Source organism: Pongo pygmaeus, chromosome 20, assembly GCF_028885625.2.
Source record: "Pongo pygmaeus isolate AG05252 chromosome 20, NHGRI_mPonPyg2-v2.0_pri, whole genome shotgun sequence".
In the NCBI taxonomy this organism is placed as follows: Eukaryota; Metazoa; Chordata; class Mammalia; order Primates; family Hominidae; genus Pongo; species Pongo pygmaeus.
The window spans coordinates 55,690,826-55,716,637 of NC_072393.2; the positions used below are offsets into that span (position 1 = coordinate 55,690,826).

General features: G+C 49.9%; 1 protein-coding gene across 2 annotated transcripts; it reads right to left on the minus strand.

Moving 5' to 3' along the window:
* Positions 1-455: 455 nt before the first annotated feature.
* Positions 456-25,442, minus strand: NOSIP (nitric oxide synthase interacting protein). 2 transcript variants are annotated; one of them, XM_054462099.2, is made up of 9 exons: positions 25,223-25,442; positions 5,444-5,514; positions 4,758-4,863; positions 3,695-3,776; positions 1,879-2,038; positions 1,664-1,782; positions 1,343-1,530; positions 1,111-1,219; positions 456-567 (listed from the first exon to the last, which is right to left on the minus strand). In XM_054462099.2, the coding sequence occupies exons 2-9, from the start codon at positions 5,511-5,513 to the stop codon at positions 496-498; spliced, it is 906 nt and encodes a 301-aa protein (XP_054318074.2). In that variant the 5' UTR covers position 5,514; positions 25,223-25,442; the 3' UTR covers positions 456-495. The 2 variants fall into 2 exon arrangements, with proteins under 2 accessions (XP_054318074.2, XP_054318073.2); XM_054462098.2 differs by having other exon boundaries at positions 1,870-2,038; positions 25,223-25,416.
* Positions 25,443-25,812: the final 370 nt, after the last annotated feature.

Here is a 25,812-nt window from a genome sequence, read left to right on the forward strand (position 1 = left end):
TTTTCTTTTTTTTTTCTTCTTTTGAGATGGAGTCTCGCTCTGTTGCCCAGGCTGAAGTGCAATGGTGCGATGTTGGCTCACTGCAACCTCCGCCTCCTGGGTTCAAGCGATTCTCCTGCCTCAGCCTCTCGAGTAGCTGGGATTACTGGTGTGCACCACCATGCCCGGCTAATTTTTGTATTTTTAGTAGACAGGGTTTCACCATGTTGGCCAGGCGGGTCTCGAATTCCTGACCTCAAGTGATACGCTGGCCTGGGCCTCCCAAAGTGCTGGGATTACAGGCATGAGCCACTGTGCCTGGCCAGATTTTGTTCTTAATGTGAGACCACATTCAATATGCTTAGCCCGCTCTTTCAAACTCCAGCGTGCGCTGTAGGAGCGCTGTTTGCATGGCCCGGCATCCTCGCCTGCCCTGTCCCCGGGGCGCCCACGCCGCGAATGAAGGCGCCACGTCCTTGCGCACCCAAGCCGGTTTATTTGGTCTCCCGCACACACTCAGGCCTGCATCACTGGCCGCGATTTCTCCGCTTGCAGCTTCACTCCGGAGCCGGCGAAGCCGGTACCGCCCTGGGGGAGGTAGAGAGAAGGGCGAGGTGGAGGCCGGCCCGGGGGTGACCAGTGGGGCTCCAGGTGGTAGTGGGGATTCCTAAGCGGGTCAAGGTGAAGCGGCTTGCTGGCTAAGGAGTAGGAGTTGGGGAGAGGGCGAGGCGACCGCAGTGGGCATGGATGGACAGGGCGCAGGGCGCAGAGAAGAGGGTAGAGTGTGGCAGGGGAGGAGCCTTGGGAGGGAGCGTGTGAAGGAGAGGGGTGGAGCCTTGGAAGGCTGGAAGCAGGGGAGGGGCGGGACCTTAAAACATAGGGCGGGGGGGGGGGGGGCCTTGAAAAGGAAGGAGGAGGCGGGGCCTAGGAGAGCAGGAGGAAAGGGCGGGGCCTTGCAGGAGAAAGAGGGGGGCCTTACAGAGCAGAGAAGCTGGGGCCTTGGAGAGTTGGGGGAAGGGGAAGGGACGAGGCCTTGGAGGGGGTGAAGGGGAGGGGCGGGGCCTTGGAGGGGGTGAAGGGGAGGGGCGGGGCCTTGGAGTGCGGGGGGAAGGGGAGGGGTGGGACTCTTACCCGCTGCAGCACGATGATGTCGCGGTCTGTGAGTTTGTCTCCAGTCACAGGGTCCACCATGTCCTTCCGAATCAGCTTCTCCACGCATTCGAGGGTGACCACTGCCCCACTACGGTGAGGCCGAAGGCGGGAGACTCTGATCAGAGGCCTTCCTGGGGACCTACTGGCCCCAAAGCTGGCCCGCCCCGCAGGTTCCCGGGTGGTCCCTTCCCTCCCCTCCCAGGTGACTCACGAGGGCCGCAGCACAGCGCAGGGGGTGGCGTTGCTCAGGCTGTCGCGGGTCACGGCGCACACGTAGCGCTCGCTGCGCGTGATGAGCCCCACGCGGTCCACGGAGCTGTCTAGCGGTGTGAAGTGCACGGGCGTCAGGTCCGACATGCGCAGGGGCTTCCCCGACATGGGGCAGGTCACCGTGCGGGACTGCAAGGGGCAGAGAGGCGGGCTCAGTAGGCAGGGCTGGCGCAGGTGGAGAGCGCGTGGTCCCTGTGCGTGAGGACGGTGGGGAACCCTGGCGCCCTGGCACAGTGCGTGCTGGGGCGCTGTGGGGGCTCACCGGCTTCTCCAGCTTGGTGGCCTTGGCTTCGGGTGTCAGCGACGGGATCCAGAAGCTGGGCAGCACTTTGTCCTTGTCCTTACTTGGAGGACCCACACTGGGCCCAGGTTGGATATCATCTGTGGGGGAAGGAAGGGACTCAGATGCCGCCCCCTGGGCCCGCCCAGTCCGCGGCGCCCCGCCCCCCAACCCACAACAAGCCCAACCTGAGTCACCTGGGCTGGTGCCCGAGAGGGCCTTGGCTGTGAAAGGGTTGAGGGGCCGGCTCACGATGGCCGACTCCTTCTCCAGGAATCCCCGCACATGGTCCTGCGAGGCCGCCCGCTGAAGCTCCTTCTGCTCCTCGCGCCTGGTGCCCCGCTGCTTCTCGTAGGCCTGCGTCGGGGAAAGTGGGCTGAGCATCTGCCCGTGAGGCTGGGGGTATCTTCCTCCCATTTCACAGGTAGGTAAACTGAGGCCCGCAAAGGGGACCCTCTGATGGAGGCACTATCTGGCAGAGGGTGGTCACTGCCTGGGCGGGTGTGAACCTTACTGCGTTGTATAGCCAGAGCGCCAGGGCTCAAAGCCCATCTCTGTCACTCTGTGGCCTAAGTGAGCACTATGACCTCTCCTGGCCTCAGTTTCTTCATCTATAAAACAGGCTAACGGTGGTTACCCACCTCAGTGACTCACTGAAGGGTTACATAAGGTGAGTGTTTAAAGCATGGAGAGCCTCACCTGGCACTCAACTAAGCATTTAATTAATGTCACCTGCTGGCCAATTAGGTTTTCTATACAGTGCATGCCCCAGACCGTGTTTGGGACGGGGGATGTAGACTCCAGATCTAAGGGAATGCTGAGGAGCCCGTGTCTACGGACGGGCAGTGAGTGAGGACGGGAGGAGTGAAGCCATGTCCTGAGCTCAGCCCTGCCTGGTGCACAGCAGGTGCCCGGGCGGTGCTGCAGTTTGAGACCACCCTGGGCCACCCAGCTGAGTGAGGAGGTAACAGTGACAGTGATGGATGCTCATGAGGGCCTCCGACATGACCACCAGGCTGCGTGGAGGACATGGGCACAGGGGGAGCCACTTGCTTGGGACAAAAAGCCCAATAAGCACGTGACCTGTAGTGTTTCCTGAGCGCCAGCAACCAGGCAGGGGAAGAGGGGGACAGACCCACTGTGCCTCAAACAGGGCCCCTCCTACCCATCAAATGGCTTTGTCCGTGGAAGGCCAGGCCGGGTTCCCAGTAACACGCCTTGAGAATGCTCATCTGCGTGTGCCTCCCAGGTGCCCTGCTGTGTCCTCTGATTTGGCCGTCAGCCCGTTTTACACATGATGAAACTGAGGCCCAGAAAAAATGAGGTGGTGATGTCAATTCATGTAGCACATCTTTTTTTTTTTTTAAACAGAATCTCATTCCATTACCCAGGCTGAAGTGCAGTGGTGCCATGGTGCCATCTCAGCTCACTGCAACCTCTACCCATGGGTTCAAGTGATTCTCCTGCCTCAGCTTCCCGAGTAGCTGGGATTACAGGCGCCCGCCATGCCCAGCTAAATTTTTTTTTTTTTTTTTTTTTTTTTTTTTTTGTATTTTTAGTAGAGACAGGGTTTCACCGTGTTGGCCAGGCTGGCCTCTAACTGTTGACCTCAAGTGATCCGCCTGCCTCGGCCTCCCAAAGTGCTGGGATTACAGGTGTGAGCCACCACCCCCAACCCATTTAGCACATCTTTACTAAGGACCTAAGCCACAGGGGGGGAAAACTCGAAGTCCAGAAGGGAAAGTGGGCATGTGTCAGACAGCCACATGTAGAGTTACAACTATGCCAAGTGCTAAGAGAAGAGGTGACTGGGGTAGATCCAGGGGACTGGCAAGAGCTCAGAGGAGGCAGCACCTGGGCTGAAATTGGTGAGGAGGATTTGGCCGGAAGCAGAAGGGGAATGGTGTACCAGGCAGAGGGAACTGAGATCGGAGGGCTCTGAGTGGCTCTGCCTGTGAGCTCAGACTCAAAAGCTCCTGCCTCCCTGTGCCTCCTTCTCCCCATCCCCATCACCTTCATTTGCCGGGCAATCTCCTTCTTCTGGTGCAGAATGTACTCCAGGATGGCCTCACGCTCATACAGGTAGCCATCTGGGCTGCAAAGACAGGGTGCAATGAGAAAGAAAGAAAGTGATCCTCCCGCCTCGGCCTCCCGAAGTGCTGGGATTACAGGCAGAAGCCATCATGATCAGCCCCAAGTTCAATTATTTGCTAGAATTCACAGAACTCAGCAAAGCTGTTATACTCATGGTGATAGTTCACTGCAGTGAAAGGATGCAGATTAAAATCAGCAAGGGAAAAAGGCACATGGGGCAGAATCTAGTAAAGAATAGATTTGAGCTTCCAGCTGTCCTCTCCCAATAGAGCTGCAGGGAAAGTGCTTCATTCTCTCAGCAACAATGTGTGCCATATATTGTTGCAGCCAGGAGTTCGAGACCAGCCTGGGCAACAAAGTGAGATCCCCTCTCTACAAAAAACAAACAAACAAAAACTCTAGGTGTGGTAGTGCACACCTGTGGTTCCAGCTACTCGCGGGGGCTGAGGCAGGAGGATCACCTGAGCCTGGGAGATCAGTGATGTCCCCAAGATGTCCCCATTGCACTCCAGCCTGGGCAACAAAGTGAAGACTCTGTCTCAAAAAAAAAAAAAAAAAAAAAAAAAAAAAAAAAACCTGAAGGTGGCCTTGGGGGCTCTGAGCATTAATTACTGTCTTCTACAAAATATACCACTAATTGAGCACGTATTTAGTGCCTGGACTCAGCACCTGTTAAGCCTTTGCCCTACCACCAGAGGTAGGTCATGGGAAGTCTCCAAAGGCGAGCTGCTCCGATGGCCTCGGCAATGCTCCAAGAGCCCTACACCCCATTAGAAGTATGTTCCTTTCCATCTGTTCCACACTATGAAACAGACGCTAGGATCATGCCCACGTCTCAGGTGAGAATACAGAGGCTCTGAGGATAAACTGCTCATCCAGGGTTCCCTGGCTGTGCAGGTGGCCAGACCCACGCACACAGCCTCCTCCTGGCGGTTCCCTTGCCCTCCCCACCCAGACCTACCCATCCCTGTTCCCAGCTCACGTGACAACAGGATCGTGGCAAGGCTGCAGGGAGAGACAACAGCAGTCGAAGTCCTTCACGGCATCCCGGCTCAGTCGAATGTTCTGGGTCCCATAGCCTGAGGCCACTGGGGACAGAGATGGGCAGAGTGATGGAGGGGCGGAGCAACAGGAGACATGTCTGTCTCCAAAGCCCCAGAGAGAGGCACAGAGACAACGAGGTGGTGGGGGTGGGGGACCCAGAGAGAAACAGGCAGTCGGGAGCCGCTGTCTGTGTGCTGGGGCCATGGGCTGAACCCACAGGGAGGTGTCAACCCTGGAGGGTGAGAGGCAGACAGGCCTGGTCACTGAGTGGCAGCTCGGTGGAGGGGCTGACAGCTGACTCCCCTCCACCCTTCTGGCTGTGACCAAGCTCAAGTGCCTGTCCCTCTTTGGGCCTCAGTTTCTTCCGCTGGAACATGGGGTAACAAGAGCACCCTCCCTGACGCTCTGTTGGGAGGAGTGAGTTCATGCGCAGAAGGCAGAGAACACAGTGCCGGGCCACATGGGGGCGTGGGATCACCCAGCTGTTGTTTACATGGTCATGGCCATCAGTGTATGTCAGGGGCGGGAGACAGGGACACAGAGGAAACAAAACCTCGGGCACGAGGGGAGATGGTGACTCCAAGACACAGCCATCTCCCGCCCCGCCCCACCCCAGCCCTGCACCTGTGTCCTTCTTCTTCTCGTGGTAGGTGTAGACGGCCCCCGCGGTGCAGTTCTTGCCATGCCGCGTCATCCTAGGGAGGAAGGGACAGTGGCAGGACTGTGGTGACCAGAGGCAGGCAGCACAGGGAAGACCTCTACAGCCCTCAGAGCTGATCTGCCCCCTCAATGGGAAAGCGGAGGCGGAGAAGGGGGGGTGAGGTGGAAGAGAGGGAGGGCACGTGGTCGCCAGGCCTCCTCCAGGAAGTCCCCCTTCCAGACTCACCTAGACTCATTTATATATGAAAATAGCACCTTTAACAACAAAACTCTTTGTTTGGAGGTAAGAGGGCGGGAGACCAGGATTCAAAGTCTAGCCACTACTTCAGATTAGCTGGGGTAGTGGCTGTGCCATTTAATGGAGGGGGAAAAAAAAAGACACCAAGGGGGCCACTATTGTTGATGAATCCACTCCACCTTCCCTTCCCCTCTCATATCTGGAGGCTCTGACTGAGGCCAAGGTGTGGACCAGCCCAGTGATTGGCTCAAGGCTTGGCACTTAGCTAAGGCTTGACCCAATCGCTGCCTGCCAGTCCACTAGCAACTGGATCTAGCAGCTGTGATTATGTCTCAGATCGACCGATCAGAGGGCAGGTCAGAGTAGGGCTCTGTGTCTAGGGGAAGAGCTACCTCCACACCCACTGCAGGTAAAGGAGGAAGAGAAGACCCCAGAACCCTGGAGCTCAATTCAAAAAGCAAAACTTTTTTATTCTGTAAGTTTTCAAACACATACAAAACCAGAATAGTATAAGGAACCCCCATGTACCCATGTCCTGGGGTCCAGCAGCTGTCAACATTTTGCCACCTTACTTTGATACCTTTGATCATTCCCCATACTTGAGGGCAACCCCCACCCTTTTAAATGAGTTTATTGAGACATAATTCACATACCATAAAATTAACCCTTTTAAAGTGGTTTCAGACCAGGTGTAGTGGCTCATGCCTGCAATCCCAGCACTTTGGGAGGCTGAGTCAGGTGGATCACTTGAGTTCAGGAGTTCGAGACCAGCCTGGCCAACATGGTGAAACCCCGTCTCTACTAAAAATACAAAAATTAGCTGGGCGTGGTGGCGCACGCCAGTAATCCCAGCTACTCGGGAGGCTGAGGCACTGAGAATCACTTGAGCCCAGGAGGCAGAGGTTGCAGTGAGCCAACATCGTGCCACTGCACTCCAGCCTAGAAAGAGCGAGGCTCTGTCGCAATTAAAAAAAAAAAAAAAGACATTGCCTAAGCCAAGATAATGCACATTTATTCCTATGTTTTCTTCTAGGGGTTTGATCATTTTCACTTTTACTTTTTGAGTTAATTTTTGTGTATGGTGTGAGGAAGGGAGCCCCCTACTTTTTTGGAGTTCATTTGTAAAAGGAGAACCCCTGAACCCACAGAGGCTGGGCAGCTTTCACCAAGACTGCTTGGCCAGTAAACAGCCTGCATGCCTTTTTGTTTGTTTTTTGAGACAGAGTTTCACTCTTGGTGCCCAGACTGGAGTGCAATGGCATGATCTTGGCTCACTGAAACCTCTGCCTCCCAAGTTAAAGCTATTCTCCTGCCTCAGCCTCCCAAATAGCAGGGATTACAGGTGCCTGCCACCACGCCTGGCTAATTTTTTTGTATTTTTAGTAGAGACAGGGTTTCACCATGTTGGCCAGGCTGGTCTTGAGCTCCTGACCTCAGGTGATCCACCCACCTCAGCCTCCCAAAGTGCTGGGATTACAGGCGTGAGTCACTGTGCCTGGCCCCTGCAGGCTTTTTTATCCCTTAAAAGGATTTAGAGTCAGGCTCAGGGCTCACGCCTGTAATCCCAAAACTTTGGGAGGCTGAAGCAAGAGGACTGCTTGAGCCCAGGAGATGGAGATGAGCCTAGGCAACACAGCAAGATCCATCTCTACTAAATTTAAAAAGAAGTTAATGGCCAGGTGCAGTGGCTGATGCCTGTAATCCCAGCACTTTGGGAAGCTGAGGCGGGGGTGGATCACGAGATCAAGAGATTGAGACCATCCTGGCCAACATGGTGAAACCCTGTCTCTACTAAAAATACAAAAATTAGCTGGGTGTGATGGCACACGCCTGTAGTCCCAGCTACTCACGAGGCTGAAACAGGAGACTCACTTGAACCTGGGAGGTGCAGGTTGCAGGGAGTGGAGATTGCACCACTGCACTCCAGCCTGGTGACAGACAGAGACTGTCAAAAGAAAAGAAAGAGAGGAGAAGAGAGAAGAGAGAAAATCTAGTAACATTATATACTAGTCTCACTCATCTCTAAGTTGCCACCTAAAAATTCTCCCAAGCTTAAACAGTTGCAAAGGATACAATTTCCAGCAATGTAAATGTGTAGCTCATGGAATCTAAATACTGTAATGATTTGAGACCTTTTTAAAAATGCAAGAAAAAGCTGTTTCAACAGCAGAAAATTGTACATGTCCTGTTTTTCTCTTTGAACTTGTATTTCCGTTCCACTTCCCTCTCTGCCAGCCATTTTTAATCTAACATCGTTTTTTCTTTGTGGGTTTTTTTTTTTGAGACAGGGACTCACTCTGTTGTCCAGGCTGGAGTGCAGTGGTACAATCACAGATCACTGCAGCCTTGACCTCCTGGGCTCAAGTGATTATCCTGCCTCAGCCTCCCGAGTAGCTGGGACTACAGGCATGTGCCACCATGCCCAGCTAATTTTTGTATTTTTAGTAGAGATGGGGTTTTGCCATGTTGCCCAGGTTGGCCTCGAACTCCTGGACTCAAGTGAACTCCCGGCCTCCCAAAGTGTTGGGATTACAGGTGTGAGCCACCGCACCTGGCACATCATATCTTTTGTGCTTGAAAATTCTTTTTTTTTTTTTGAGATGGAGTTTTGCTCTTGTTGCCCAAGCTGGAGTGCAATGGCACGACCTCAGCTCACTACAACCTCCGCCTCTTGGGTTCAAGCAATTCTCCTGCCTCAGCCTCCTAAGTAGCTGAGATTACAGGTGCACGCCACCATACCCGGCTAATTTTTTGTATTTTTAGTAGAAACAGGGTTTTACCATATTGGCTAGGCTGGCCTTGAACTCCTGACCTCAGGTGATCCACCCACCTCGGCCTCCCAAAGTGCTGGGACTACAGGTGTGAGCCACCATGTCTGGCCTGAAAATACTTGCTTTAGTGATCAACCTGTTATATATCTCTGCAAGAAATAAAAAATATGGATAGGAAATCCTTTTAAACATTTGCCATCGTTCCTAGGCTATAAGAGTCCAATATTCTTCTAGATCAGTGGTTCTCAAAGTGTGGGTCCCAGGACCCTGTGGTCCCCCAACACATTTCTAGAGAGTCTGCAAGGTCAAAACTGTTATCTTAATAATACTAAGATATTATTTGCCTTTCTGATTCTCATTCTCTCACAGGTACACCAGAGGCTCCATGAGGTGTGATACTGCAACACTAAATTAGTAGTAATTTGTTACAACAATGATAGGAAACTAATATAGTCACCAGGGAAACACACATTAAAACTTCACTGAGGGCTGAGCGCAGTGGCTAACGCCTGTAATCCCAGCACTATGGAGGCTGAGGCGGGCAGATCACTTGAGGTCAGGAGTTTGAGTCCAGTCTGGCCAACATGGCAAAACCCCATCTCTACTAAAAATACAAAAAGTTAGCTGGGCGTGGTGGTGTGCACCTGTAATCCCAGCTACTGGGGAGGCTGAGGCATGAGAATCGCTTGAACCTGGGAGGTGGAGGTTGCAGTGAGCCGAGATCACGCCACTGCACTCTAGCCTGGGGGACAGAGCGAGACTCCATCTCAAAAAAAAACGTCATTGAGATACCTCCCCACATGCACCACAAGGGTTGCAATTAGACAGAGGGGTGCAGGCGAGGACATGGAGCTACTAGAACCCTCGTGCACTGCTGAGGGGAGTGCAGACCAGCACAACCACTTTGGAAAGCAACTGTCAGTATCTACTGAAGCCAGGCATATGCCAATCCTATGAGCCAGCAATTCCTCTCCCACGTATACACCAAACAGAAGGGTACACCTGTTTACAAGACACATACACTGCCCTATTCACAATGGCTCATAAACTGGAAACTACCCATGCCTGTCAGCACAGAGTAGATAAAGAAACTGGGCCATAATCACATAATGGAAACACCCAGCAATGAGACACAACAGCCTACTGTCATACCCATAGTATAGCTGAATCTCACAGACGCCATGCAGGCGAGACACCAGACACGCAAAAGAAAACTTACTGTATGATCCCATTCATATGATGTTCAAAAACTCACAAAGTAATTACCACACTAGAAGTTATGTGTGGGTGGGTGTGGTGGCTCACACCTATAATACGAGCAAGTGGGGAGGCCAAGGCAGGAGGATCGTTTGAGCCCAGGAGTTTGAGACCAGCCTGAGCAACACAGCAAAACCTTGTCACTACAAAACATAGAAAAATTAGCTGGGCATGGTGGTGCATGCCTGTAGTCGCAGCTACTTGGTAGTCTGAGATGGATCACCTGAGCCCAGGGAGGTCAAGGCTGCAGTGAGCCATGATTGGGCCATTGCACTCCAGCCTGGGAGTCAGAGTGAGACCCTGTCTCAAAAAAAAAAAGTCAGGCGCCTTTGGGAGGAAGAAGGTTGGGGTGACTAGGAGGGGCACAGGTAGCATCTGGGAGGCTGGAAATGTTGTTTCTTGATCTGGGTGCTGGTTACATGGGTGTGTTTGCTCTGAAACTCGCTGGGTTAGACAGTTATGCTTTCTGTACTTCTCTGTACATGTTATAAAAAGAAATTGGCTGGGCGCCATGGTGCACGCCTGTAATCTCAGCACTTCGGGAGGCTGAAGCTGGAAGATCACTTGAGCTCAGGAGTTTGAGACTAGTCTGGGCAACATATTGAGACCCCCATCTCTACAAAAAAATAAAAAATAAAAATTAGCTGGGTGTGGTGGCGCACGCCTGTAATCCCAGCTACTCAGGAGGCTGAAGCAGGAGGACTGCTTGAGCCTGGGAGGTCAAGGCTGCAATGAGCCAAGATGGAGCCACTGCTCTCCAGCCTGGGCAATAGAGTGAGAACCTGTCTCAAAAAAAAAAAAAAAAAAGAAAGAAAGAAATTAATGGTGGGGGAACCCCCACTCCATCTTGGACATCATTCCCCATCAGCCCACCAGGCACGTCCTTGGTCTCTATGTGGCTACAGATTCATCCCTGAATGAACGCAACTCTTGGATTTGACACCTGTGGACAGACATCCTTGTCCACTATGACAAAGGAGTTTGGCACCCAATGTCTAGCACGTGTCCAAGGATGTTTTTCAGATAAATTCTTTTTTTCTTTCTTTCTTTTTTTTTTTTTTTGAGACGGAGTCTCGCTCTGTCGTCCAGGCTGGAGTGCAGTGGCGCGATCTTTGCTCAGTGCAACCTCTGCCACCCGAGTTCACGCCATTCTCCTGCCTCAGCCTCCCGAATAGCTGGGACTACAGGCGCCCGCCACCACGCCTGGCTAATTTTTTGTATTTTTTAGTGAAGACGGGGTTTCACCGTGTTAGCCAGGATGGTCTCCATGTGTTGACCTCGTGATCCGCCCGCCTTGGCTTCCCAAAGTGCTGGGATTACAGGCATGAGCCACCGCGTCTGGCCTTTTCTTTCTTTTAAGACACGGTCTCACTCTGTCATCTAGGCTGAATGCAGTGGTACAATCATAGCTCACTGCAGCCTCAAACTCCTGGGCTCAAGTGATCCTCCCACCATAGCCTCCCAAGTAGCTGGGAATACAGGCATGCACCACCATGCCCAGCTAATTTTTTATCCAGATGGGGTCTTGCTATGCTGTCCAGGTTGGTCTTGAACTCCTGGGCTCAAGTGGTCCTCCTGCTTTGACCTCCCAAAGTGCTAGGATGAAGGGTATGAGCCACTGCACCCAACACTGCTTTTAAGATAAATTTTAAAAGTGGAATAACTGGTTCAAAGGGTGTGTGCATTTAAAATGTGGTTAGAAGCTGGGCCGAGTGCAGCGGTGTTTACAACTAATTGATCACAACCAGTTACAGATTTCTTTGTTCCTTTCCATTTCCCCTCCTTCACTCGACCAGCCTTAAAAAAATAAATACATATATATAAATACATATATATATATATATATATATATTTTTTTTTGAGACAGAGTCTCACTGTCACACAGGCTGGAGTGCAGCGGCATGATCTTGGCTCACTGTAACCTCTGCCTCCCAGGTTCAAGCAAATTCTCCTGCCTAAGCCTCCTGAGTAGCTGGGATTACAGGTGCGTGCCACCGTGCCCAGCTAATTGTTGTATTTTTAGTAGAGATGGGGTTTCGCCATGTTGGCCAGGCTGGTCTTGAACTCTTGACCTCAGGTGGTCCACCTGCCTCAGCCTCCCAAAGTGCTGGGATTACAGGCATGAGCCACCGCGCCCAGCCAAAAAAATTTTTTTTGTTTGTTTTTAGACAGAGTCTCGCTCTGTTGCCAAGGCCGGAGTGCAGTGGCGCGATCTCGGCTCACTGCAAGCTCCGCCTGCCGGGTTCAAGTGATTCTCCTGCCTCAGTCTCCCGAGTAGCTGGGACTACAGGCACCCACCACCACGCCCGGCTAATTTTTTGTATTTTTAGTGGAGATGGGGTTTCACTGTGTTAGCCAGGATGGTCTCGATCTCCTGACCCTGTGATCCGCCCGCCTCGGCCTCCCAAAGTGCTGGGATTACAGGCGTGAGCCACCGCGCCCAGCTGCAAAAATTTTTTTGTTGGAATTTACTAGTTGCTCTCCCTACAAACTGCACAGGTCTATATACCTCCAACAACATGAGAGAACCACTCCTCACAACTTTGCCCCAGGGCTTCCTGGTACTGGCTCTGAGCTGTGCCTGGGTCAGCAAGGAACCTCCCGCACCGTGCTGTGGAAAATGTGGCATCAGTGAGAGACTGGGAGAAGATATTTGTAATGCCTACAATCAACAAGGGACTAATATCATTTTTATTTTTATTTTATTTATTTTGAGGCAGAATCTTGCTCTGTTGCCCAGGTTGGAGTGTAGTAGCATGATCTTGGCTCACTGCAACCTCTCTGCCTCCTGTGTTCAAGCGATTCTCCTGCCTCAGCCTCCCCAGTAGCTGGGATTATAGGTGTCTGCCACCAGGCCCGGCTAATTTTTTTGCTTTTTTTTTTTTTTTTTTTTTTTTTTAAGTAGAGACGGGGTTTCACCATGTTGGCCAGGCTGGTCTCGAACTCCTGACCTCAGGTAATCCAGCCGCCTTGGCTTCCCAAAGTGCTGGGATTACAGGCATGAGCCACCACACCCGGCCAACAAGGGACTAATATGTAGAATAGTCAGTTCTACTATAATGCACGCATTCATAGAAATCACAGCAATATGCAAAATCCTGCAGTCAAAACCACAAGACTTACAGAGAAAACAGGATTGTGTCACAATCCTCGTAAACTTTGTCAGTGATGCTTAAAGAAAAAGACAAGAACAGAATACAAAAGGAGAGAACAGTTTCACACAGGCTAGGTGGTTAAGACATACCAACATACTCCAAAAAATATGGCACTTGATCTTGACAAAGACTTGAAGTTTGTTGTGGCAATGGGTGTGGGGTGGAGGGAGCGCCTTGTGAATTACTGTGATGTGGTGGAAAGAGGGTTATTTGAGATCTGATGGAAAGTCCTAGTACCAGATGTGGATGGGTGTGGCTCCTAATACGCGGGGAACTGCGGTGGTGGTATTTGTTTGAAGTGCCGTGTATGTGTGCTTTGTGTATTCCTACACACATACTTATAGCAGAGTGTGGTTTCCTGGATTCACCTTGGATGCACGTAAGCAAATGTGAAATTGGTGTTATGCTCAAATTGTTCCCTGATATATCAACTGCATTGGAATAAATTCACATTTTCAAAATAAGCATTATAGCAGAACTGATGGTACATGAAACTCCAGCAAATCAAGAAGAAAATAACAGCCACTCCAATAGAAAGATGAGTAAAAGAAGCTGGGTGCCGAGGCTCATGCCTGTAATCCCAACACTTTGGGAAGCCAAGGCAGGAAGATTGCTTAAGGCCAGGAGTTCAAGACCAGCCTGGGCAATATAGCTAGACCCCATCTCTAAATAAAGAAAAAAAAAAGTTTGTTTTTTTTTTTTTTTTGAGACAGAGTCTTGCTCTGTCACCAGGCTGGAGTGCAGTGGCGCAATCTCAGCTCACTGCAACCTCCGCCTCCCAGGTTCAAGCGATTCTCCTGCCTCAGCCTCCTGAGTAGCTGGGACTACAGGCGTGCGCCACCACGCCTGGCTAATTTTTGTATTTTTAGCAGAGATGGGCTTTCACCACGTTGGTCACGATGGTCTTGAACTCCTGACCTCGTGATCTGCCCGCCTTGGCCTCCCAAAGTGCTGGGATTACAGGTGTGAGCCCACTGCGCCTGGCCTGGGAGGATCTTTAAATCATAATGCTTGGTGAGAAAAGAGTAAAACAAGAGCTCAATACCATGTAGGCACAGGAAATCTACTGTGCATACAATGATACTTTTTTTTTTTTTTGAGACGTTATCTGGCTCTTTCGCCCAGGCTGGAGTGCAGTGGCACAATCTCGGCTCACTGCAAGCTCCACCTCCCGGGTTCACACCATTCTCCTGCCTCAGCCTTCTGAGTAGCTGGGACTACAGGCGCCTGCCACCACACCCAGCTAATTTTTTTGTATTTTTTTTAGGAGAGATGGGGTTTCACCATGTTAGCCAGGATGGTCTCGATCTCCTGACCTCGTGATCCGCCCGCCTCGGCCTTCCAAAGTACTGGGATTACAGGCGTGAGCCACCGTGCCTGGCGTACAATGATACATTTTAAAGAACACTTGGCCAGGCACAGTGGCTCACGCCTGTAATCCCAGCACTTTAGGAGGCCGAGGTGGGCGGATCACTTGAGGTCAGGAGTTTGAGACCAGCCTGGACAACATGGTGAAACCCTGTCTCTACTAAAAATACAAAAATTAGCTGGGCGTGGTGGCAGGCGCCTGTAATCTCAGATACTTAGGAGGCTGAGGCAAGAGAATTGCTTGAACCCGGGAGGTGGAGGTTGCAGTGAGCCAAGATCGCACCATTGCACTCCAGCCTGGGGGACAAGAGTGAGACTTCGTCTCAAAAAACAACAACAACAACAACAAAGAACACTTGCAGGTGGGGTAAGATGGCTCATGCCTGAGGTGAGCAGATCACCTGAGGTCAGGAGTTCAAGACCAGCCTGGTCAACATGGTAAAACCCTGTCTCTACCAAAAATACAAAAATTAGCCAGTCGTGGTGGGCACCTGTAATCCCAGCTACTTGGGAGGCTGAGGCACAAGAATCGCTTGAACCAGGAGGCGGAGGTTGCAGTAAGCCGAGACTGTGCCAATGCACTCCAGCCTGGGTGATAGACACTCGTCTCAAAAAATAAAGAAAGAAAGAATAAAATATAAAGAGTGCTTGCAGACAAAAGGCTCCACATGACACATATTAGTTGCATTCAGGGAAGATTGTCTCCTGCTCTCAAGTAGCCTGCAAGTAGGATCCAGAAGTTGGGGTGGGGAGCACAACCAAGGGTCCCACCGATGTAAAAAGCAACTTCATCTCTATCGCCCCCTTCTGGTTGCTTTGAAAAACTTGCTTTTCCCATTCAAAACTTGAAACACAAACCTCTGGGAGCTATGGAGCTCTCTCTCCCCCTACTGGCGTCTTCTCAGAAGCCACTCTTTGGGTTTTAGGTATATTTACACAGACCTAAAAGGTCAAAGCAAAGACCTTTACAGTTGGATGCGATCTGACAAATGTATACACCCTTGTGACCATGACCCTATGGAGATACAGAACCTTCCTATCACCCTAAATACCCCCTCACGCCCCTTCCCGATCAACGTGCCCCCTGAGGCAGTCAGGGCTGCTTGCAGAAGGGCGACCTTGATCAAACACCCCAACTTGACCCAGGGTCCCCTCCACACGCCAGGCTCCTCCTCCGACTTCCCCCGACCCCCAAGCTTCTCAGTGAACGTCCAGCACCTGTTGCCTCCCCTCACTCACCTGCCATCCGCTCCCCAGCCCCCACAACTGCCACTCATGAAGGTCACGGTGACCTTTTCATGGACACATTCCCCACTCTATTCTTAGTTGTCAACTCCCTTGACCCTCTGCAGTATTTGGCTCTGGGCACCTCGGCTTTCCCAGAGATGAGCTTGCTTGCTGTTTTGTGGCCAAGAACTGAGGCTTCTACATAGATGGGGACATTTTCCCTCCAAAAATAGGAGGAACAGCTATAGAGGGAGCATTTAAACTTTTTTTAATTTAATTTTTTTTTTTTTGAGATGGAGTCTTGCTCTGTTGCCCAGGCTGGAGTGCAGTGGTGTGATCTCAGCTCACTGCAACCTCCACCTCCCCGGTTCAAGCAATTCTCCTGCTTCAGCCTCCCAAGTAGCTGAGATAACAGGCGCCCACGCCCAGCTAATTTTTTTTTTTTAATATTTTTTAGTAGAGACAGGGTTTCACCATGTTGGCCAGGCTAGCTCTGAACTCCTGATCTCAAGTGATCCGCCCACCTCAGCCTCCCAAAGTGCTAGGATTACGGGCGTGAGCCACCGCGCCCGGCAAACGCTTTGATTTTTAAAACTCAGTGATTTTTAAGATCCTGAGACCAGAAAGCGTGAGCGCCTCCAAACAAGGGTTGAAGAATAGCCAGTTTCAGGATTTACAAACTCTGAAAGCTGAGCTCTCCTGCCCCACACTATATTGTCTCTTTGGTAGGTCCAATTTCAAACTACAAAGCAGACTGCTGCCATCTGCTGTCACCAGCATTTCAGAGAGGAAACAGCATAATCCCTACCTTACAGCACAGGAAACAGGCTCACAGCATGTCCCAGCTGGGAAATGGCAGAGCTGGGACTCAGACCCAGGCAGCCAGGCTCTGGAGCCATTCCTTTTAACCAGGTGACAACTGTCAGTTTTCCCAGGAAAGTCACAATCTCAGAAAAAAGGCCAATCAGGCTGGCCACGGTGGCTTAAACCTGTAATGCCAGCACTCTGGGAGGCTGAGATGGGCGGATCACAAGGTCAAGATGTTGAGACCATCCAGGCCAACATGGTGAAACCCCATCTCTATTAAAAATACAAAAATTAGCTGGGTGTGGTGGTGCGCGCCTGTAGTCCCAGCTGCTCGGGAGGCTGAGGCAGGAAATCGCTTGAACCCAGGAGGTGGAGGTTGCAGTGAGCCCAGATCGCACCACTGCACTTCAGCCTGGCGACAGAGCCAGACTCTGTCTCAAAAAAAAAAAAAAAAGCCAATCCGTTCCTTTATTTGTAGCCTTTGAAATCCAGAGTGTATTTTACTCTTTCAGCACATCTCAGTAATTTCAGTAATTCAGATACTAAATTTTCTTTTTTTTTTTTTTTGAGATGGAGTTTCGCTTTTATCACCTAGGGTGGAGTGCAGTGGTGTGATCTCGGCTCACTGCAACCTTCACCTCCCCGATTGAAGCGATTCTCCCGCCTCAGCCTTCCGAGTAGCTGGGATTACAGGCACCCGCCACCATGCCTGGCTAATTTTTTGTATTTTTAGTAGAGATGGGGTTTCGCCATGTTGGGCAGGCTGCTCTCGAACTCCTGACCTCAGGTGATCCACCTGCCTCAGCCTCCCAAAGTGCTAGGATTACAAGCGTGAGTCACTGCACCCAGCCTTTTTTTTTTTTTTTTTTTTTGAGACAGAGTCTCGCTCCGTCGCCCAGTCTGGAGTGCAAAATAGTGCGATCTTGGCTCACTGCAACCTCCACCTCCAGGGCTCAAGCCATTCTCCTGCCTCAGCCTCCCAAGTAGCTGGAATTCCAGGCGTGTGCCACCGTGTCCAGCTCATTTTTGTATTTTTATTTTTGTATTTTTAGCACAGATGGGGTTTCACCACGTTGGCCCGGCCATCAGATGCTAAATTTTCATTGGAGGTACTTTAAAATATATATATATGGCTGGGAGCAGTGGCTCACGCCTGTAATCCCAGCACTTTGGGAGCCCGAGGCAGGCAGATCACCTGAGGTCAGGAGTTCGAGACCAGTCTGGCCAACGTGGCAAAACCCCATCTCTACTAAAAATGCAAAAATTGGCTGGGTGTGGTGGCAGGTGCCTGTAGTCCCAGCTACTCGGGAGGCTGAGGCAGGAGAATCGCTTGAACCTGGGGGCAGAGGTTGCAGTGAGCCAAGATCGGGCCACTGCACTCCAGCCTGGCCAACAGAGCAAGACTCTGTCTCAAAACAAAAAAAAAAAAAAAAAAAAGCTGCTCTGAACCAGACCCTGGCTCTAAGCATTTTACTGAATATCATAACACCTCAAACAGTTGAGTATCACAACACTCCACTGAACATCACAACACCTCACATGGTTGCTATAAATGAAGAGAGGCACAGAGGCGGTGCCCTAGGTTATGCAGCTAGTGAGTCCTACAGCTGAGTTTGATCCAAGCACCTGTGGCTTTGACCATCCACTGTGCCAGCTGGCTGCAGGTGGCCTCAGGCACTGTGCTGAACTCTGGGAGCGGATCAGACAGCTAGTGTGTGTCTTGTCCTCCCCTGAAATCCTGTCTCCTTTCTCCTCCAGAGCACTGCCAAGGTTTGCCTCCTCCAAGAAGCCTGCCTCTCCGGGATCAGTTAGGTTCTCCTTGCACTTGACCATGCCCTGAGCTACCTCCGTTACAGCCCGTTCCTCGGTATTTCGGCTCCAGAATAGGGGCCCCTGGTTGGTGGGGCCTGGGTTGAACTTCAGTCTGGGTCCCAGCATTGCCTGGCACCTGGGAGGTCTCAGAGATGTCATGATAGAATCAATGAACCACCTCCAATTCTGGGGACAGGGGAGGTGGGTTAGCAATGAACTAACCATGCAGCCATGACATCATGCCATTAATACACTAATAATTCATTAGTAACACGTGAATCACAGAAGCACTGGAAGAACAGAAGTAATCATCACATCCTTCAATCCCTTAAGAATCAGACCTTGTGGAAGCACTTTCCACATGTGAACACATTTGGTCCTCATGACAACCTCCCCACGTTCTGCCCATTTATTTTATTTATTTATTTATTTATTTATTTTGGAGACAGAGTCTCACTGTCACCAGGACTGGAGTATTTTTTTTTTTTTTTTTTTGGAGACGGAGTCTCACTCTGTCACCTAGACTGGAGTGCAATGGTGCGATCTTGGCTCATCGCAACCTCTGCCTCCTAGGTTCAAGTGATTGTCCTTTTTCAGCCTCCCCAGTAGCTGGGATTACAAGCACACACCACCACGCCTAGATACTTTTTTTGTATTTTTAGTAGAGACGAGGTTTCACCATGTTGGCCAGGCTGGGTCTCGAACTCCTGACCTCAGGTGATCTACCACCTCGGCCTCCCACAGTGCTGGGATTACAGGCATGAGCTACCACGCGCAGCCTTGCTCATTTAATAGGTAGGAAAATTGAGGCTTGGAGAAATTGGCCTCTTCCTCAGTCTATTCCTTGACAAACCAGCCTCCGGGGGGCTTTTCAGAATGGAAGTTTGATTAAGTCACTCTCTTCAACTGCTTCTTGGACATGACTCAGATAAAAACCAAACTATTCAGACTAAGTGTAAGAGAAATGGGAGAATAGGAAAACTGCCATTTTGCAACCTCTGGTGAAATAGTTGACTCAGGCAATGATTGTTGATGGATGGCATTAAAGGAGAGGCTGATGGGGCCTGGATAGTCACAGGATGCTAATTCTTGCTGCTGGAAAATACACAGTTGTAGCTTTACGATGTGGTTTTCGATGGCTGCCACCGGTCTCAGTCTGTTCCAGCTGCCATAACAAAACACCACTCTGGGTGGCTTAAAGAACAGACCTATTTTCTCCAGTTCCTGAGGCTGGAAGTCTAAGTTCAGGCTACCAGCATTGTGGGGTTCTGGTGACACCCTCTTCCTGGTTTGCAGATAGCTATTTTCAGTGGCAGAGAGAAAGCTCTCTGGTGTCTCCTTCTGTTTTTTGGGAGGAGTCTCACTTTGTCACCCAAGTTGGAGTGCAGTGGCGGATCTCACCTTCTAGGCTCAAGTGATTCTCCTGCTTCAGCCTCCTAAGTAGCTGGGATTACAGGCGTCCACCACCATGCCTGGCTAATTTTTTTTTCTTTTTTTTTTTTGAGACGGAGTCTCGCTCTGTCACCCAGGCTGGAGTGCAGTGGCACGATCTTGGCTCACTGCAAGCTCCGCCTCCCGGGTTCATGCCATTCTCCTGCCTCAGCCTCCCAAGTAGCTGGGACTACAGGCGCCCGCCACCACGCCCGGCTAATTTTTTTGTATTTTTAGTAGAGAGGGGGTTTCACCATGTTAGCCAGGATGGTCTCTATCTCCTGACTTCATGATCCGCCCACCTTGGCCTCCCAAAGTGCTGGGATTACAGGCATGAGCCACTGTGCCTGGCCTAAGTTTTGTATTTTTAGTAGAGATGGGATTTCACCATGTTGGCCAGGCTGGTTTTGAACTCCTGACCTCAGGTGATCCACCTGCCTTGGCCTCCCACAGTGCTGGGATTATAGGCATGAGTCACCATGCGCAGCCTCCTCCTTTTATAAGGACACCAATCCATCAGATTAGGGCCCCACTCATTCACCTTAATTATCTCCACAAAGGCCCTACCTCCAAATATAATCACCTTGGGGAATTAGGGCTTCAATATACGAATCTGGGGGGACATTCAGTCTATAATGCTGCCTGAGCCTGAATGAATTTCGCTACCTCTGAAAGTGGGGCACCCAGGCAGTATGCAACATGAAGCGACCAGCTCTGAAGTAATCACCTGACAGCTGAACAGAAATTTAATCAAGTCTTTACATTCAATTTCCTGATTCTAGGAAGTCAGAGGATATAGCAGAGAATACCCAAAAAGGGCCAGAGAGTAACTGTTTTGAACTTTGCAGGCCAAACAGCCCCTGTAAGTACTCCACTCCACCCCTGTAGCATAAAAACAGCCACAGACACACAAACGGGCATGGCTGTGTTCCAATAAAACTTTATTTTTAGACTCTGACACGGAATCACATATAATTGTCATAGGTCACCAAATTCATTCTTTTGGTTTTTTCCAGTTATGTAAAAATGTTAAAAACCAGGCCGGGCGCACTGGCTCACGCCTGTAATCCCAGCACTTTGGGAGTCCGAGGCGGGCAGATCACAAGGTTAGGAGATAGAGACCATCCTGACTAACACAGTGAAACCCCGTCTCTACTAATAATACAAAAACAAAATTAGCCGGGCGTGGTGGCGGGCGCCTGTAGTCCCAGCTATTCCGGAGGCTGAGGCAGGAGAATGGCATGAACCCGGGAGGTGGAGCTTGCAGTGAGCCGAGATCACGCCACTGCACTCCAGCCTGAGCAACAGAGCGAGACTCCATCTTAAAAAAAAAAAAAAAAAAGTTAAAAACCATTCTTAGTTTGCAGGCTGAACAAAAACAGGTAGCAGTTACAAAAGTCAGATTATCTCCTGGCTGTTGTGGCTCGCACCTTGATAGGGCGCTTTGGGAGGCCAAGGCAGGAGGATCACTTGAACTCACGCGTTCAAGACCAGCCTCAGCAACATGCCAAAACCCTGTCTCTACCAAAAAAAAAAAGTAGTAGCAACATGGTTTTTGAGACCAGACTTGAACTTGCTACGGGCAACACAGCAAGACTCCATCTCTACATAATAAAATTTAAAAAATTAGCCGGGCAAAGTGGCATGCGCCTGTGGTCCCAGCTACTTGGGAGGCTGAGGCAGGAGGATCACTTGATCCCAGGAGGTTGAGGCTCCAGTGAGTTACGATCGTGCCACTGCACCACTGCACTCCAGCCTGAGTGACAGAGTGAGACCTTGTCTCTGGGGAAAAAAAAAAAAATGCCGGGCGAGGTGGCTCACACCTGTAATCCCAGCACTTTGGGAGGCCAAGGTGGGCAGATCACCTGAGGTTGGGAATTTGAGACCAGCCTGACCAACATGGAGAAACCCCATCTCTACTAAAAACACAAAATTAGCTGGGCGTGGTGGCGCATGCCTGTAATCCCAGCTACTGGGGAGGCTGAAAAAGGACAATCACTTGAACCCAGGAGGCAGAGGTTGTGATGAGCCAAGATCGCACCATTGCACTCCAGCCTGGGCAACAAAAGCGAAACTCTGTCTTAAAAAAAAAATCAGGATATCTGACAAGGGAATTGCAGTGAGAATATATTAAAAATTTACAACTCAATAGTGAAAGGACACCTAACACAATTTGAAAATGGGTAAAGGATTGGAATAGACAGTTCTTCAAAGATCTACAAATGGCCAATAAGCACGTTAAAAGACACCAGTTCACACCCCCTAGAATGACTATAATCAAAAAGATAATAATAAGTGCTGGTGTGGATATGGAGAAACTGGAACCCTTATACATTGGTGGTAGAAACGTAAAATGGTATAGCCATTCTGGAAAAGTCACAGTTTCTCAAAAGGTTAAATAGTCACCTTTTGACCCAGCAATTCCACTGCCAATAGAAATAAAAACATACATCCACACAGGCCGGGCACGGTGGCTCATGCCTGTAATCCCAGCACTTTGGGAGGCCAAAGCGGGCGGATCATGAGGTCAAGAGATCGAGACCATCCTGGCCACCATGGCGAAACCCCATCTCTACTAAAAATACAAAAATTAGCTAGGTGTGGTGGCGCATGCCTGTAGCCCCAGGTAGTCGGGAGGCTGAGGCAGGAGAGTCGCTCAAACCTGGGAGCCGAGATCATGCCACTGCACTCCAGCCTGGGCTACAGAGCAAGACTCTGTCTCAAAAAAATAAATAAATAAAAGAAAATAAGTATATCTTGGGTAAAGGAATATTATCCAGCCATAAAAAGAATAAAGTAGCCGGCTGGGCGCCGATGGCTTACACATGTAATCCCAGTACTTTGAGAGGCCAAGGCAGGAGGATCACTTGAGCCCAGGAGTTTGAGGCTGCAGTGAGCCATGATCGAACCACTGCACTCCAGCCTGGGTAACAGAGCAAGGCCCTGTCTCGGGAGAAAAAAAAAAAAAGAAGAAGTATTGATACACGCCACAACATAGGTGAACCTTGAAAACATGCTAAGTGAAAGAAGGCAGTCACAATAATATTTTATGGTTTCATTTGTGCAAAATACCCAGATTAGGCAAATCCATAGATATAGCAGAGTGGTGGCTGCCAAAGGCTGGGGTGGGAAGGATTGGGAGGAAATAGGGAATGACTGCTAATGAGTACCAGGGTTTCTCTCTGGGTGATGAAAATATTCTTAAAGTGATAGTGTTGATGGTTGCACAACTCTGTCAATGTACTAAACACCACTGAATTGTATACTTTCAATGGATGAACTATATGTTAGGTAAATCATATCCCACTAATGCTTTTTTTTTTTTTTTTTTTTGAGAGGGAGTTATGCTCTTTTGCCCAGGCTGGAGTGAAGTGGCATGATCTCGGCTCACTGCAACCTCTGTCCCTGGGGTTCAAGCAGTTCTCCTGCCTCAGCCTCCCGAGTAGCTGGGATTATAGGCGTCGGCCACCATGCCCACCCAATTTTTGTATTTTTAGTAGAGATGGGGTTTTACCATGTTGGCCAGGCTGGTCTCGAACTCCTGACCTCAGGTGATCCACCTGCCTCCACCTCCCAAAGTGCTAGGATTACAGGCATGAGCCACTGCGCCTGACCAATGGGGATTTTTAAAACAGGTAGCTGGCAGGATTTGGGTTTGGTCTGTACAATGTAATTAGCTGATCCCTGGCATGAAGAAACAAGTAAAATGAGGCCGGGCTCAATGGCTCACACCTGTAATCTTAGCACAGCACTTTGGGAGGCCAAGGCAGGAGGATCGCTTAAGCCCAGGAGTTTAAGACCAGCCTGGGCAACAAAGCGAGACCTTGTCTCTATTTTTTTTTTTTTGAGATGGAGTCTCACTCTGTCGCCCAGGCTGGAGTGCAGTGGCGTGATCTTGGCTCACTGCAAGCTCCGCCTCCTGGGTTCACACCATTCTCCTGCCTCAGCCTCTGGAGTAGCTGGGACTACAGGCGCCCGCCATCACTCCCGGCTAAGGGGTTTCACCATGTTAGCCAGGATGGTCTTGATCTCCTGACCTTGTGATCCACCCGCCTTGGCCTCCCAAAGTGCTGGGAATACAGGTGTGAGCCACCCACCACGCCCGGCCTATTTTTAAATACTTAAAAAAAAGAAACAAAACAGAAACAAGTAAAATGAGACCACAAAAAAGCAAACAGACAAATTCAGATGGTGGGATGATCAACAGAACTAGAATTAGTTTCTTCAATGAATCGATTACACCAAGAAATAACCAAAGTGGAGTGGAAGGGGAACAGTTCTAAATTAAGAGAGATGTAAAAGACGATAGCAATCACTTAACTATATCCTGATACCAACAAACCCATAGTTACACTGGACTTGACTCTGCACCACGTAATGGATAGTAGTCTAGAATTACGGTTGTTCTTTTAAAGTGTGATAATGGTGTTGTGGTCATATTAGCAATGTTTCTGGTTTTTACACACGCACCCTGTTAGATAAAATTTATAGAAGGTCATTGGTTTGGATTGAGCTCCAAACCAAAATGGAGACACTCATGCTAAAGTTCCATGCTTCCAAGCCAAAACTAAGTTGATATCTGATTTTCTGAGATATCAGGAGAGAGATAATAGCCGAATCCCCAAACAACCCAGTGTTAGCCCACCTGATAAAGGAAGTCCCCTCTACTTTAACCTTTAACTTAGAAATTTAATCAAGTTAATCAATTTAACCAACTAGTTTTTTGTGTTCCGTTTGATTTTCTCAGCCCTTTGTCTCTGAAAACAACCTCTGCTCAGCTCATCGGAACACTCATGCTATTTTCCATAATTAGATGTTGTTTGATTGTAGATTCACAAATAAATGCCAATTAAGATCTTCTCACCAAATGTGTTGTAATTTTGTCTTTTGACAATCCTTAAGTGTCATGATGCCTACGATTTGTTTTAATCTCTTTAAGTTTAAAAAAATACAGCAAGTATGGCAAAAATAATAATGGGTAGATTTGGGTGACAAGAATTCCTGTATTCTTCTCTCACTTTTATATAAGTTTGAACATTTTCATAAGAAAACATTAACATCAAACTGCCTCAAGGACCGTTCAAGCCCCAAGTTCAGAGAATTAGCAGCACAATCAGAATGCGAATCCATGACTGCCTGACCCCGAAGCTCCACACAAGAAAACGTGAATCCCTGCACCAACCCCGAGAGGGAAGGGGCTGTCAAAAAGGTGAAGAGAAGGTGGCGATGGATGACTGCACAATCTAGTATCGCCCGCCGTCCCACCACAGTCTGAGAAACTGAGGCCAGGAAAGGAGTTCTCTTTCCTCAACTCCCACTCCTTAGACCCCCAGCAATCCCAGTCCATTCCTTCCCTTGGGACCACGAGCAAATAGCCATCATCTACAGCGGAACTGTAACTCTCAGGAGAACTGACCGATGCTAGCTACCACTTGACTGAGTTTATAGTGAGAGAGAGAGAGACAGAGAGAGAGAGAACTGCCCGATGGACGGTTGGCCACCTCCAGCAGAGTGTAGTTCAGCTTTAAACTTGGGGGCGCCCGGACACCTCTATTAATAATGATTGACAGGGAATCGGGAATTCAAAATCTTGCCCCAGTCTCCCTCAAGACCCCAGGCCTCTAGCCCGCAGGAAAGCGATCCCAGCAACACTCTTCCTGCACCGCCTCCAACTCACCTCACCAACGACTCCCAGTCCCTCGGTCGCTTCTTCAACTGTGCTCCGACACCGGAAAGGAGCGCTATTTTCCCCCTCCGCTTCGCCCACTTCCGCCCAGCAGAAGGCACCGGAAGTAGAGCTGCCCCTAGTTGCGGAAGTGCCTCGCCTGGCTTGCTCAAGTCCTGTCTTCTCTTTTTCCCTCCGGAAACGTGAGTAGCTAATCGAAAGTTCCGGATATTGAAACTGGTGGGAATATGGGGAACGTTTACTATGTACTAGGCATTTCCCAGGGAGATCGTTTTTTCCTACTTGATTGCCAGGTTTTGAGTCTCTCCAAGCCCAAATTTAAGGACTAATCACTTCCCCTAGAGATCGAGAAGCCCACTTTCCCAAATATATCATCCATTTTTCTTGCTGCATCTTAAAACTCAATTGAGAAGAGACAACTACGCTCCCATTTTACAGACAGAGCCATTTGAAAATTGAAAATCAAAGCCGTTCAAGTCGCCCTCAGGAAACGGATTTACTGCGGCACTGCCCAGCTGTCCCAGGGACTAAGGCATATCGTTCCCGCTAGTTTCTAGATACCTAGAGACCTAGACATTAAT

What these genes read in the sequence shown, in the direction of transcription:
- NOSIP (XM_054462098.2), bottom strand. Translation starts at nt 5,513, where the DNA reads ATGACGCGGCATGGCAAGAACTGCACCGCGGGGGCCGTCTACACCTAC. An exon ending in CGAGAAGAAGAAGGACACAG is followed by an intron (nt 4,864 to 5,443) that starts GTGCAGGGCTGG and finishes CTCTGTCCCCAG; the next exon opens with TGGCCTCAGGCTATGGGACC. An exon ending in ACATCATCGTGCTGCAGCGG is followed by an intron (nt 568 to 1,110) that starts GTAAGAGTCCCA and finishes TACCTCCCCCAG; the next exon opens with GGCGGTACCGGCTTCGCCGG.